The 16,563-nt window shown below is 34.4% G+C and overlaps 1 protein-coding gene across 1 annotated transcript in view; it reads right to left on the minus strand.

Annotated features, from left to right (window-relative positions):
* Positions 1–16,563, minus strand: part of LOC114344886 (putative serine protease F56F10.1) — an 80,648-nt gene that overhangs the window by 31,262 nt on the left and 32,823 nt on the right. Inside the window, exon 4 of the mRNA XM_050657650.1 lies at positions 12,646–13,098. Coding sequence (XP_050513607.1) covers positions 12,646–13,098 — 453 coding nt within the window. The remainder of the gene's footprint in view (positions 1–12,645; positions 13,099–16,563) is intronic.

A 16,563-nucleotide genomic window follows, 5' to 3' on the forward strand; every position in this document is an offset into this window, starting at 1 on the left:
AGGAATTTTTAATTGTTTTAATTGTGACGACAAGTCCTGTAGAAAGTTGTTCCAATCGTTTAGAATAGTTTTGTCCGAAATTTCTGTGTCCCAGTGAATTTTTTGCAGATATAGTTTCTGCATAAGCATTTTGCCTTTAACAATAAACGGATTGATGAGTCCCAGAGGGTCGAAACATTGCGCTAACGCATATAGGATTTTTCTTTTTGTTATTGGTGGGCAGAAATTATTTTCGGGGACGGAAATTGTTATTTGGTCTTCCGCAGGGTCCCATTTTAGGCCTAGAACCTTACTGGAAGTGGAATCGAAATTTAGGTCATATTCCTGAGTAGTATTTTTTGAATGTTCTGGGTTGATTTGTTGTAGGAATATGGATGAATTTGAATGGAATTTATGTAAAGTAAACCCATGGCGGTTTAGAACAGAATTTAATTGCTGAAGTATTTCGAGCAATTCTTGAATATTATTTGACCCACATAAACCATCATCTACGTAGAATTGGTTTTCGAGAAAATGCGAGGCCAATGGGAATTGAACTTTATTTTTATTTGAAATTTCTTGCAAGACTCTCGTCGCAAGAAACGGGGCGCTATTCGTCCCGTATGTGATAGTATTTAATTGAATACATTTTATAGAATCGTGGGTATCGTCCCTCCATAGAATATTTTGTAGAAAGCGTTGATCTTTGTTGATCCACGTCTGTCGAAACATTTTTTTAATGTCACAGGAAAATATGAATTTGTATTGCCTGAAACGAACCAGAATGTTGAATAAATCGGGTTGAACCTGATACCCTTTTAATGAAATGTCGTTCAGACTTTTTCCTGTAGAGCTTTTACAACTAGCGTCCATGACGACACGCAAAGTTGTACTTTTATTTTGTTCGTTGATGACACATAAATGTGGAATAAAATATTTTTTGTCCGAATTTTCATTTACGAACGAAAGAGGTACATATTCAGCATGCCCTAAAGAAATATATGTGTCAATGAAATTTTTGTACTCGAAAAATAATTTTTTATCTTTTTGGAATTTATTTTCGAGTGAAAGAAAACGCCGTTTGGCTATAGAAAATGAATCACCCAGTAATTGGTGTTCTTGTGCACTTTTTAATGGAATATCTACTTCAAAGCGTCCATTTTCAAGGATCTTTGTTGTAGTTTGAAATATTTGTTCGGCCAGCTCGTCAGCTTCCGACAGAATAGGTTTTTGAGAAAGTTCTTCCATGTTCCAGAATTTCGTGAGCAGCTCGTCCGTGCTACACGTAGAAAGTAGAGCAACATCTCCAGAAGCATTGTTTGCTACTGTAGGTGCCGTCAAGTGAGGAGCAATCACGCCGGCCATTAGGTACCCCAGATGAGAAGCCTGCAAAACTGGAAGCCTAGGGCCCAGAGGAATTATGTCAGGAAGAATTAAGTCGTAGTACAAATCAGCCCCAACCAAGATGTCTACCTGACTAGGTTTGTGATATGAATCGTCGGCGAGAAAAACGTCCCTTGGAATTGGTAATTTTTTTGTAAGAATGCGGAACTGTGGAAGATTGCAAGTAATATTTTCTAAGATGGCACATGAAATTTTGAAAGACTTTTTATTATAGTTAGAATGCATTTTTATGTTGACCATCTTTTTTGAAACCGAATTATTTTGGCCTATGCCAGAAATGTTTAGAGATATGTCATATGGCTTGTAGCCCAGCCTATCAGCGAGACACTGGGTACAAAAGCTATTTTGACTTCCCGTATCGAGTAACAATCGGGCCGTTAAAGGTTTCCCGTTTTTGTCGAAAATGGTTACTTTGGCCGTAGCTAGAAGTATGTTTAAATTTTTTACGGACAAGGCAGAAAAGGAATTTGTAAAAGGTTCTTGCCCTTGAAACGAAGGACCTTGAAAGTTTGAATTTGACGAATGTTCGCGTTCGTAATTGTTTGAATTTGTAGAAGTGGACGGACTTTCATTTTTATGGGTCGTAGAAAAAGTATTATGTTTACCCGAATTATTATTTGGTGCCAGAATGTGCAAATTTGTATTATGGCGCCTTTTACAAACGGTACATACATGTTTTGATGAACAATCTTTAGAATTATGCCTACCTAGGCAATTTACGCAGAGACCTTTTGAATTCACGAATTTTATTTTGTCATCATGCTGAATGTTTTTGAAAAAGTGACATTTGTAAATTTTATGACCTTGCTTTTTGCAGAAAATGCAATAAAAATCAGAAACTAAATTATTTGACGTATTATTTTTATCTGAATCCTCTGATGTGTTATTACTGGATGCATGATGTGAAACTTTTACGTTTTTGGCTTGCCTAGGATTTGTATTTTCCAGGCTTTCCAGAACAATGCACCTTTTTTCAAGAAATTTAAGAAAAACATCTAATTTTGGTACATCTGAATGATTTCGCTCAGTTTCAAAAAGTCTCCTTGTTGAAAAATCTAATTTGCTTTCTAGCAGGAAAACTAAAATTATATCAATGAGCTCTGCACTTGAAAATTGCAAATTTTTTAGCAATTGCATATTTTTGTTATGGTAGTTAGAAAATTTCTGAGGGCTTGCGGTGAGCTGTTTCTCAGTGTAGGAATGTCTATAATTTCTGTTAAGTAAGAATTTATGATTGTGACCTTATTCTGATAGCGGTTCTTTAGAATATCTAAAGCAATCGAAAAATTTTCATTTGTGACTTTCAAAGAATCCACCAACTTAAGAGAATCACCCTGTAGGTAACTTTTCAAATAAAGAAACCTTTGGATGTCAGAAAGGGACTGATTTTGTATTATCAGTGTGTCGAAGAGCTCAAAAAAACTTTCGAAGTCCCCTATTTGCCCGGAATATTTGCATATGCTTATTTCCGGGAGCTTTACGGCCACTTGCTTAGCGGCAGCGACGCTCCCTGTATTGGTAATATCCAATGCTCTAATCGAACTTTGTATTTTTGACAGAACCGCAAAATAATTTTCTTCAAATATGGCACGATCACATTTTTGAGAATCGTCCAGGAATTCAATTTCATCCTGTACGTTATTGTAATCAGAGAACAGGTCTTGTAATCGACCTTCTCTTGTTTTGAATGAGAAAACATCTGTTTCCGAGTCATGGTTTGCTTCTAGCCACGTTTGAATTCTATTAACAGAATCTAGAATGGAATGCTTTTTGTTTAATAATTTACTTAAACCTTTTTTGCTCATTGTAATAACTTTAATTTGTTTATTTTTGAATGAAATTATTATTTATTTTTGAATTTTAACAAGCATGCAATATTAAACCAAAAATTCAACCCTGAATAGTTCTTTAAATAGTGTTTAACTTTATTAGAGTAACATTTCGCAAGAGATCTTTGAAAATTAACTTTTTGAATTTACAATATATAGAAAAGTTTATTTTGTACGTCACCCCTGGGCTCTTGGTACTTGAATGTGGGCTGCTTTTCCTGGAATCAGCTAGTCCTTGAACACCACTTCTTGAAGTAAACTATTATCACTGTTTTTGTTCACAGAATGCTTATTTGTCCGTAGAATAAATAACGCAATCACTTTGTCTCTTGGAATTATTGTCTATTCGACGAGAATATCCGAAAAACGCGACACTTATAATGTCTTTTAGAAAGAGTTGGCATTAGCCAGAAATGTTTTTTAACAAAATAATAGAATTAGATAGAAACTTGAATTGAGTGTTTTTGGCCAGAAAAGTTCGGTCGATGGATCAAATGTGGCTCTAAGGGCCAAATTCGGCTCTTAGAAACAAAATCCGGTCTCGGAGGAACAAAATGGAGGGACGCCGGTGTTCAACATTCCTCCATGGAGAGTTTGGAGTAGTTCCAATGTCTCTTTCCAGCGTTTTGCACTTGCAGTAAGTTCAATGTGTCGCTAAGCCTTCGATAGCTAAGAGGAGAACTTTTAATGAACCGTAAGATGCTGTAATTCTGGCATGTTGAATTGTTAATGTAAATAAAACACTTTCTATTTTGCTATGACTGTAATGAAGTTGAAAAGGGCAAGAAATAGAATTTTACATGTGAACAATTGAGTTAACAACTTATCCGTGAAAGACGCCACTACACATATATTTACACTTTGTACCGGCTTTTTGCTAATTGCGGCGTGAAGAATTCTCTTCGAAAAAGCGTAAATGAAAAGAGGTTTTTGCGTACGTTCTTAATGAGTGTTGATAGTTGACTGACTGACTGTTGCACCCCGCTCTTGCATACCGTTAACAAATTTTCCCGGTTTGGGGGTGCTTTGGGTAAAAGAAGGCGGAGATTAACATTCTTGGAAGATTTCTCCAGACACTGCGTGATGGAATCATTTATGGTTGTTACAGAGGCGGCGCGGAAATTTGTTGTTGGTGAAATAGAGTTTATTTTGGGTGGAGAATACAGTTCTCCAACAGTTTTTTTAGGTTTTTTGATCATTCCAAACAGAAAATGTCTTTAGTGACTTTTCTCTAAAGTTGATAGTTTTTGACATATCGCACTAATAATACAATAGTATCGTAACTCAAAATGTTTCGAATTTGACATAACACTATATTCAGACGTAAAACTCGATTCCATACAAGTGGTGCCAATTTGTAACCCAATACTCTGGGTATTGGGATTTGGAAGAGAAGGAACTGATGAAAGAGGAGGAAAATAGAAGAGAAAAGATTTCAGATTAAATGAAGAACGGTTTAGCTCAGAGGAACCAATTAAAACTGACGGAGAGACACAAACTCTCAAGTGGGGATTCGGGCTAGCTTTAATGCACTGAATATGTTTAGAAATATGGGAACAAAGAAGGGATAAAATGAGACCTATTTAATACAAGAAAAATAGATGGCAACTAGATAAAACCACTGGAGATAGATCAATATAAAAAGGATGATAAAGAGAGAAGTAGAATGGCCGCCAACTCAACAATGGTTGATATTTTTTTAAGTAATTAACAACAAGAAATAAGCTAAATAAATGACACTGGAGACAATGTCCTGAAATACAACAATTTTTAATATAATATTTTAATAGTGCAAAAAATGAATAAGAGATGGCGCCATAAGACGTTATTCATGGCTGACCGACTGTCGTTATCGCCCTCACAATATTGCGCCATTTTTAGTTGCAGCCAACAGTGATCGGGAACGTACGTGTTGCTTTGCTCATCATTTTGAGTTTTCACGTTATTGCTAAATCAGGTATGTAATTTGCATATCTATATTTTGAGTTGTTGCATTCTTGTTGATTTGAACCTAACCATAACATTGTTGTTTTTCTACTTATTACACTATTACTGATTTACACAAGTACGTTTTAAAATAATATTTTTACTAACGACACTATTATTGGTTCAGTTCATTACTTTTGACATGCTACACTATTGTTGAATCATAATTTTACACCATTTTTTTGTTGTTTGTAAAACATTTATTAATCATTATCTATTTGTCAATCAACGTATAGGAATTAACTCATTTAAAATAATGTGCAGCAGTGTTATTAAAAAGCTTACTAAATACTAACTATTTTATAAATTTAGAGTTACCACACTCTTCGTGACATTCTTGTTCATTTCGTCAATTACCTATGTTAATAATTACTTAATTCATTTTCAAGGGGGCGATTCATAGCAACAACTGGTCGTGGGCGATTACTTGTTGCTATGGCAACAAATGTTGAGGATGGCGAGCAGGAAATCTCTTTATCGTCGTTATTCCCACTGGTGAGTACAAATAATGAACCTGGTGCCCAGATAGAGAATAGTAACGTACGAAAGTACATCCGGCACCTATACCTTCGCCATTTACGAGTCATTAAAGTACTTCAAGAAATTTAGGTAAACAGTGGTCTTTAGTAAGGTCAGTAATGTTAAACCTATTACAGAATCCAACCAAAGGCAATATCAAATTTCACCGGTGCACTCAGACCAGAGCGACTTTGATTCCGATGATTCCGACCGAGACCCGCATTTCGTTCCTGTTGTGCAAAGGAAAACCTATAGTTTGTTTCGAGGTCGAACAGTAAAACCATCAGGTAGCTCTTCCTCAAGAAGCTCTTCTTCAAGAAACTCTTCATCGAGTAGCTCTTGCACTACTAGCTCTTGGAAAACGCAGAAAACATGGCAAATTACGCGGGAAACATGGCAAACAACATACTGTGGAACCGGAGATCTATGAAGGTGTCAAACATTTTATAAACGCTATACCACGCGTCCAGTGTGACATGTCTTTAGCTGATTTATATCAAGACTACAAAGATAAATGTACATAAGTAAATGATTAAAAATTGAAAAATTGCGAAATCGGCCATTTTTAACCCTCAAAAACTATGTGAAAAACTGAAAATTTGAATGTTGCCAAAGTAGGTAGATATTCTTTAAACATCGATTGATGAAATCACGAAGAGTTTTTTGCAATACAATATTCAAAACTCCTTTGCTTTTTAATTGCTAATCAAGAGTGCGCGGCACTATTTTCCACCGTTGCATATGTATACAGTATGGTACAAATGAAAGGAATAAATTCGTTATTTCGTAAACCGGCGACTTTAAGGTGTTACAGTAGCGATCAACAGGTAGCCAAAACGCGTTCCAGGATTGCGGCTGTAATTTTGAATATTTTTTCGAGATATTTGGCACACGTATTCGTAATAAAATAAAGAAAGGCGGTACAGAGCCCAATTTATAGAATATACAGGGTGTTTCATTAATAATTGTCCATTATAGTAACTGGAGAAACCTTAGAACAAAATACAAAGATTTAACCTAAAACACTTAAATAAAATGTGGTTCCTTACTGAGTTACAGGGTGTTTTATCTAGAAATTTAAAAACTATTTTTGCTTAGCATTTTAAAACTATTCGACTTATCCTTTTCATACTTGACAGAAAGTGCGACTACTATATACCCTACTAAATTATTATAAACAAACCTTTCTAGATACTACCAGAGGCGTACGACAGGGGATAGTAAATGGTTGATCCTTCTCAAATTCTACGCCACTGGAGGAATTACTATTTTAGTGCCATTTTTATATTCTCCAATACTTTCTACGTAAATAATATACTCTTCATTGGTAACGATAAAGTCATTAATTTTCGAGATATTTGAAGTTAAATATGAAACGGCACAGTTATTTTGATTAATTTACGATATGATTCATTCATGATTAAAATTTAAAAATTATTTGTACCCAGTACTTTAAAACTATTTGGCGTATCCTGATAATACTTTGCAGAAAGTGTAGGTACTGTACACCTTACTAAATTAAGATAAATATACGTTTCTAGCTACTACCAGAGGCGTACGACAGGGGATAGTGGCTGGTTGACCCTTCTCAAATTCTACGCCACTGAAAAAATTGCTATTTTAGTGTAATTTTTTGATTTTCCAATACTTTTTATGTAAATAATATACTTTTCATTCGTAACGATAAAATGATTAGTTTTCGAGATATTTGAAATTAAAAATGAAGCGACACAATACATTAATCAAAATAACCGTATCGTTTCATTTTTAACTTCAAAAATCTCGAAAACTAATGACTTTATCGTTACGAATGAAGAGTATATTATTTTCATAGAAAGTATTGGAGAATCCAAAAATTGAATTAAAATAGCAATTCCGCCAGTGGCGTAGAATTTGGAAAGGGTCAACCATTAACTTTCCCCCGTCGTACGCCTCTGGTAATACCCAGAAACTTTTGTTTAACATAATTTAGTAGTTTGTACAGTACCTATACTTCCTGACAAGTATGAAAAGGATACGTTGAATAGTTTTAAAATGCTGAGCAAAAATAGTTTTTAAATTTTAAGATAAAACACCCTGTAACTCAGTAAGGAACAACATTTTATTTAAGCGTTTTAGGTTAAATCTTCGTATTTTGTGCTAAGGTTTCTCCAGTTACTATATGGACAATTATTAATGAAACACCCTATATTAATATGTGGAAATTACTCTGTAATTAAATACAATATTAAAAAAAGAGCCTGTACCGCCATTAAGAAGAACAAAAAAAATACACTTTCTTCAAATAAACTTTTTTACCCGATGCCTAGATTTTGTGTAATTTTGGAACTACTAATGAAATAAAAAATTTTAGTAGTTCCAAAATGACACAAAATCTAGGCATCGGATAAAAATGTTTATTTGAAGAAAGTGTATTTTTTTGTTCTTCTTAATGGCGGTACAGGCTCGTTTTTTTAATATTGTATTTAATTACAGAGTAATTTCCACATATTAATATATTTTTCAAATTGAGCTGTGTACCGCCATTCTTTATTTTATTACGAAAACTTGTGCCAAAAATCTCGAAAAATATTCAAAATTACAGCCGCAATCTTGGAACGCGTTTTCGCTACCTGTTGATCGCTACTGTTTCCTCTTAAGGAAAAATCCCGAAACAGGTCGATTTTTATTTTTAAGTTATGATATTGTGGCATATACGGTATACTAGTGCCGTCATCCATCTGGGTGTGATGCCGTAATCGATGATTTTTTGAAATAAGAATAGGGGTCGTGTGCTAGCTCGTTTGAAAGGTTCTTCAATTCTATATTCAGTAATATAAATATTTACATAATTATCTATACAGGGTGTTCAAAAATTTTTATTAAATTATTTGACAAAAAAAGAAGAATGTATGTAATTTATTTAATTCAAAATACATTTTACTGCTTTCACAAATCAGAGAACAAAGTTTATTTCACAAATAAACATTGCTTTTCGCTTAAATTAAATGTTCAAACTTCCAAGAGGCAGGTGGCTGGCGGGAGCTAGCTTAAACATTGAATTTAATCGAAAAGCAATGTTTATTTGTGAAATAAATATTTTTTAGTTTTCTGGTAGCAGTAAAATGTATTTTGAATTAAATAAATTACATACATTCTTCCTTTTTTTTTTTCAAATAATTTAATTAAAACTTTTTTTTAGACACCCTGTATAAATAATTATGTAAATGTTTATATTACTGAATAGAGAATTGAAGAAACTTTCAAATGAGCTAGAACACGACCCCTATTCTCATTTAAAAAAATGATCGATTACGTCATCACGCCCAGATGGATGACGTCACTATTATACCATATATGTCACAATATCATAACTTAAAAATAAAAATCGACCTGTTTTGGAATTTTTCCTTAAAGTCGCCAATTTACGAAATAACGAATTTATTCCTTTCATTTGCACCATACTGTATACACATGCAACGGTGGAAAATAGTGTCGCTCATGCTTAATTAGCAATTAAAAAACAAAGCAGCTTTGAATATTGGATTGCAAAAAACTCTTCGGGATATCATCAATCGATATTTAAAGAATACCTGCCTACTTTGGCAACATTCAAATTTTTAGTTTTTCACATAGTTTTTGAGGGGTAAAAATGGCCGATTTCGCAATTTTTCAATTTTTAATCGCTTATATATCAAAAACTATCAACATTATGGAAAAGTCACTAAAGCCCTTTAATGTTTGGAATGATCCAAAAAACCTAAAAAAACTTTGTTCCAGGCAAAAAAATAATAATTTTAGGAAAAAAACAAAAACAAAACGTTTAAAAAATTTTTGACCCACTTTTGGTCCTGGCAACATGCAAATTTGTTAAAAGGCTTCCTTTTTGAGTAACATTGTGCAAAAAATCCAAATCGGAATATTTTTCCTAGCGGATGAGCAGTGGCTTTCTGGACTACTAGTTTTTTTGCATTTCTACCGCACCTAACCGTTTTTATTTGATTCTGTATATTTTTCAAAGTTCAATTCAAATGTATTTTTTTTATTTTTCCAAGTGGCCGTTTATTTTGAAAAATACTTTTCTCTCTTGGTAATTTTTCTTCATTTTCGAGTTATTTTTGCAATTTTTTGTTGAAAAAATGCCCTACTTAGTGATGTTTGAAATTTTTTCTGAAGAAATACTAAATGAATTACAATTATACAAAAAAGCTTTATGATATTTAAACCTTAGAGTACAAGTTTCCCGCGGTTGTGCACAGTGGTTGCAACGAACCGAGTTTCACGCACTAAGAATTTTGAACGTGCGATTGCTAGAACGCAAGATAACATTCCAATGGTTGCTCAAGCAATCCTATGGTACTTTTCTCATTATACGGTGGTTAAAACGTTCGGTGAAGTCGATGTGTAATATGAAAGGTACCATGCGATTGCTTGAGCCACTATTGGAATGGCATCGTGTGTCCAAGCGATCGCACGTTTCAAATTTTTAGTGTGTGAAAGGAGCGTTACCATGGGATTGTTCGAGCCACCATCGGAATGTAATCGTACGTTCTAGCGACCGCACGTTCAAATTCTTAGTGTGTGAAATTAGGGACAACTCTGAAAATATATACTTAGAATCGAATTAAAAAGGTATGGTGCAGAAGAAATACAAAAAAATTAGACGGTATATTCCGTTTCTAATCGGCTTTTTAGGGGTAAACTCTCTAAACAGTTTTTTATTTTCTTTTTCAATGATGTTGAAATTTTATGCTGAAGAAGATACATCAGCGCGTCATCAAAATTTTTTTTTGAAAGTTCTGCGAACTTTTAACAGCGCGTAGGCAATACTACAGTGACATTATACCACACTATACTATCAAAATCGAAGGAACAATATTGTGACAACAATAAATAGTATACTCATAGGCGCGCTAAATGTTGCTAAGTAAGTCAAGTTCGATTTCTTGTTATAGATAATCGATTTTTAGTAATTCCAATGTGACACAAAATCTAGACATGGTATAAAAGAAGTTTATTTGAAGCAAGTGTATTTTTATGTTCTTCTTAATGGCGGTACAGACTTGTTTTTTTTAATATATTATTTAATTATAGAGTAATTTCCACATACTAACATATTTCTATAATACGATGGACAGAATATATAAAGGAATTATTCGATGATGAAAGAAGCGAACTAGAAACGCTAGATGACATGAGCGGTCCTCCAATAACTAGGGAAGAAGTGCAATACGCTATAAAGAACGCAAAAAACGACAAGGTGATCGGACCAGATGGGATTTATGTAGAAACACTAAAGCTTTTAGGTACCGAGGGCATTAAGATACCTACGAAATTATTCAACTTAATCTACGAAAGCGGAAAAATTCCTAAAGATTGGCTTAAATCCTCATTTGTTGTACTACCAAAAAAACACAGAGCCACAAAATGCAGCGACTATCGCACCATCAGCCTAATGAGTCATGTATCGAAAACTTTTCTCAGAATAATTCATCAAAGAACATATAGAAAAATTGAGGAAAGAATCTCAAGTACTCAATTCGGTTTTCGCTGTGGCCTTGGAACGCGTGATGCACTATTCGCAACCCAAGTTTTAATTCAAAGATGCAGAGATGTAAATCATGACGTTTTCATGTGCGCGATTGATTTTGAAAAGGCCTTTGATAAAGTTCGAATAAAAAAATGCTACATATTCTCAAAACTACTGGTCTGGACGGTAGGGACATTAGAATAATCGCAAATTTGTATTGGGGCCAAGCTGCATGTGTTAGGGTTGCGAATCAGTGCTCTGAAGAAGTAAAAATCAAGCGTGGAGTTCGACAAGGCTGTATATTGTCACCAATGTTGTTTAATCTTTACGCTGAAACAATCTTAAGCAAATGATGTGTTGGAAAACGCAAAAGAGGGAATACTCATTAATGGTATGCTTACGAACAATATCAGATAAGCAGATGACACCTTGTTACTGACAGGATCAATTGAACATCTTCAAGCGTTATTGAACCGAACGGTGGCATTCTGCACGATATATGGACTCAAACTCAACGCCAGAAAAACAAAGTTTATGGTTATTAGTAAACAGGCAGCCGTAAATAATAATAACTATAACGTAACAATCGGTAATGACTCAATTGAACGAGTAAGTATTATTGTATATCTGGGTACTCATATTAATGAAAGCTGGAACTCTAGTAAACAAATAAAAAGTAGAATTGCCAAAGCAAGAACAAGTTTTATGAAATTGAAGAAAATCCTGTGCAGTCATGATCTAAATTTGAAACTTCGCATAAGAATGGTTCGATGTTATATATTCCTAGTACTACTTTACGGGGTTAAAGCATGGACCTTGACAGAATCGCTTTTAAAAAACGTAGAAGCATTTGAGATGTGGGTCTACCGCCGTATTCTGAAGATCAGTTGGGTAGAAAGAGTCACAAACGAAAGGGTTTTGCAACGTTTGAATAAAAGTTGCGAAGTAGTGAATACGGTTAAAAGGCGCAGATTGGAATACTTTGGTCATATAATGCGTCACCCAGAAAAATATGACATACTTCACCTTGTCATGCAAGGTAAAATAATGGGAAAAAAAATGTGGGCCGCCGTACAACTTCTTGGCTTGAAAACCTACGCCAATGGTTTGGGAAAACTAGCACTGAACTATTTCGTGCGGCTGTAAATAAGAATGATTGTTAATATGCTGGGCAACATGAGAGCCTACGATTGACAAACGGTCTCGGCACCTTAAGAAGAAGAAGAACATATTTCTCCAATTGGGCTCTGTACCGCCATTCTTTGCTATATTACGAATATGTGGGCCAAATATCTCGACAAAATATTCAAAATTAAAGCCGCAATCTTGGAACGAGTTTTCCGCGCGCTGAGGTTGCCTCTTAATGGACTTCAATGATATTGAAATATCTTTTAAACAAATAATTTAAAAAAATCTTACTTCCATAGGCAGCATCGCTATCCCAACTAACTTCCTTCATAGAGTCAACCATATTATTATAATTGTAATCAAAACAGCTATTACCATCCGCGTCAAGAATTAACTTAGTAACAGCTGCCAAGCGATTGATTTCAAGTCCGGTAGATTCGTCCAAAAGAACGTTACACAAGCGATCGACGGTGAGGTTTTTCTTTTTAATTCCTGCGCTGTTATCATTATTATATTGTACCACTCCAGCAAAATTCTCAGCTAAGTTCATGAAGAAGTTGGACATGAACAAAGAATTATTAACGTGTTCTGATATATCCTCACACAAATTGAATTGTTCGTTAAGTTTCTTTTGGCCAACTTCAGTCTTCAAAAGATTTTTAACTTGAACAAAACTCCGTTTTACAATATGTGGACACATTTCGTTACTGGCTCGTAATGCATCTGCAACCACCATAAAATATTCTGAAATAACAAGAATTGTATTATAAATACATCATCTATAAAAGGAATATAGGTAGTCAACGCCCAGGGCCTACATGGCCTGTTGAGCAAAATAAATATATAGGTTAGTCAACAAATAAATATAGTTTCGGTAGATGACTCTAGTTCATCCGCGGCATTTCGTTTTTTGCAATTCGGAAAGGCCCAAAGTATGATACCTGGGGAAATCGAAGAGAAGAGGATATGGGACTACTGATGAGGAGGAAAAAACCTCCGAAACCGGTATAGACTCTTCCTGCACTCTCCGATTTAACCAGAGTATTATGCAGCTGCTGCATTTTCGTGTTGCAAAGAAATTGAAAATGTTTATACATTTTAAATAAACATATTATATTACCTCTATATTATATATCGTCGTCGTCACTGCAAAACTCAGTAAGTCCACTTTTGTCAAAATTTAGGTAAGTGTCCTGATCGATTCACAATATCAATTTTCATGCTGAGCAGATGGGTTGTGAATTATTTAAAATTATTTCATCTTAATTTCATCTTAATTTCCTAATGATTTATAAATTTTGAAAATCTCAGGGGGTGTAACCAAAGAAAGTATTCCACCTGTTGTTAATCTGGTGGTATGGGAACGATATTTATTGTCGTTTTCTGTGCTACTTCGATTGATAACTTATTTTGTTTTTTGGTAGATGGCTCTAGTTCATCCGCGGCATTTCGTTCTTTGCAATTCGGAAAGGCCCAAAGTATGATACCTGGGGAAATCGAAGAGAAGAGTATATGGGACTACTGATGAGGAGGAAAAAACCTCCGAAACCGGTATAGACTCTTCCTGCACTCTCCGATTTAACCAGAGTATTATGCAGCTGCTGCATTTTCGTGTTACAAAGAAATTGAAAATGTTTATACATTTTAATTCATTTACTCTTTTATTAAGTACTAAGGAATCTTTCTTGTTGGAACTTTTACCACGCTGAGCAGATGGGTTGTGAATTATTTAAAATTCTCTCATCCTAATTTCCTCGGCATCCTGTATGATTAATAAATTTTGAAAATCTCAGGAGGTGTAACCAATGAAAGTATTCCACCTGTTGTCAATCTGGTGGTATGGGAACGATAATTTATTGTCGTTTTCTGTGCTACTTCGATTGATAACTTATTTTGTTTTTCGGTAGATGGCTCTAATTCATCTGCGGCATTTCGTTCTTTGAATTCGGCAGTGGAGGCCGGTCAGGGTCGGCAGTGCCGACCCACACATTTATATAGATAGATTTTTTTAATATTTGTATCTGTGAAGTAAGAAAAAATCTGTCAGATAATACAGACTAAATTTTATTCATGGTTTTTAAAAGGATTTGATCAATCCGAGCGTTAAGTGATCCCTGCGCATAACAGACTTCTCAAAAAATGAATGATCCAAGCCATTCATCTGACTTTTCGGCTAGCCGTACCTAACTCATCCGTAGCACTCCGTAGCTTGACGATTTACGCGTAAAACTCAACGAAATAACAAGTCGATGAGCAAGCGAACATACATTCTCTCCGTAGGCAGGTACGGCATATTTAAATCTGCCGGTCGGTGTTTCATTTGGCATCGCCAGATCGCATCGGCAGAAATTGTCAAAAATAATCACGCCGTTTTACGTCGTTTAATTGATATTATAATTGTTTTAAGTTGTCAGGAATTATCATTTAGTGGACATGATGAAATCGAAGCATTTGTTAAAAATCAAAGTAATTATAGAGAAAATAATGAAATTGTTTTAGAAATATTTACTTTCTGATTCGAAGTGTATTCGTAATACAGAATGAACTAATACATATACCTAATCAAATAGTTACATTTTGAATAACGTTATTGAATCTGATATTTAGAAAACCATTTGCATTTCGCTGGAAGTAGATGAAACTTCTGATTATCATGTCATTCACAATTATCAATTATTGTTGTTCGATACGCGTTACGTGGTAATATTTATGAGAGGTTTTTATGTTTTAGAGACGTGAGTAAAAGCAATAAGGCAGAATATATTTTTGGTGTTTTAAAGAACAGATTAAAATTTTGTGATATCAAAAATAAATTGGTAGGGCAAACCGGGGCAATCTTATGACGGCGTTGCTGTGATGTGTGGTGAATTGAATGGTCTCCAGTCAAAAGTTAAAACTACATATTGCATCACAAGCTTTATTTACTCACTATTATGCTCATATAATGAATTTAGTTTTGCATGATACGTGTAAAAAATAAAGAATATCGTCTTTTCTTGCCAGTTTAGCTCACCTAAACGGATTACTGCTTTAGAACAAATTTGTTTCGAAAAAAAAGCGGACAGTTTTGTCAAACGCGATGAAATTTTAAATCTCGATTAGTTTTATCTAAGCAGATTATCTCTGGTAGTTTTAGTATCTGTAGCAGATTTTCGTGAACAGCTTTTGGAAGTTTTTGATTTTATTATCGAAGGCGACGATTTTGAAATTGGCGATACCTCGATCCGTGAAGCAATCGGTTTGAGAACTTTATTAAATAATTACTCTTTTAATATTCTTTTAAATATTTGTAAGACAGAGTTTGCCTAAGATATTCATTATTGTTCAAAATCAGTCAACTGACATTATTTATTCAAAAAATAGAATACGAAAGCTGGTGCAAAATCTCAGAGATTTTCGTAATGATAGTAGTTTCCAATATATACGCAGTGACATTTTGGATTCGCTTGATATTTCCGAACCATCCCAAAAAAGACAACAACATGATACATCTCTCGAAAAACGAGTAGGTATATCTTGAAATTTTGGATACCTACTAATATATGCAAATAGATACTCGTTTTTCGAATTTTGAAGATTTACAAATTTTTGACCTCTTTGACGATTCAAAATTTAAAAGTTACCTTCGCCAAAGAATTTCCAAGATATTTATTATAACAAGTTAGGTACTTAAAAATTATGCCGATCCAAATATTTTCAGAAAGTGGGATAAGTTACAAAATATGTATGTATAATTCTATGTAGTAAGTACTGCAATTCATTATAACAAACTGTTCATCAATTTTCTTATCACCACTACCACCAATTTCTGCCTCAAATAAACGGGATTTATCTTGTCTCAAAAGAATCAACACGTATTGTCGAAACACCATGAAACAAGAGAGAATGTCAAGTACATCAAATAAAAAAACAAAAAACAACAAAATCTCCTATGATGATTTAAGCCTTTTAGTTTGATGGTATACCTATATGAGGAGACAAAAAAACCTTGCCGACCCTGTCTCCAAGGCCACGAGCCGCCACTGCAATTCGGAAAGACCCAAAGTATGATACCTGGGGAAATCGAATAAAAGAGGATATGGGACTACTGATGAGGAGGAAAAAACCTCCGAAACCGGTATAGACTCTTCCTGCACTCTCCGATTTAACCAGAGTATTATACAGCTGCTGCATTTTCGTGTTGCAAAGAAATTGAAAATGTTTATATAG

The sequence above is a fragment of the Diabrotica virgifera genome, chromosome 8 (assembly GCF_917563875.1).
Source record: "Diabrotica virgifera virgifera chromosome 8, PGI_DIABVI_V3a".
NCBI lineage: Eukaryota > Metazoa > Arthropoda > Insecta > Coleoptera > Chrysomelidae > Diabrotica > Diabrotica virgifera.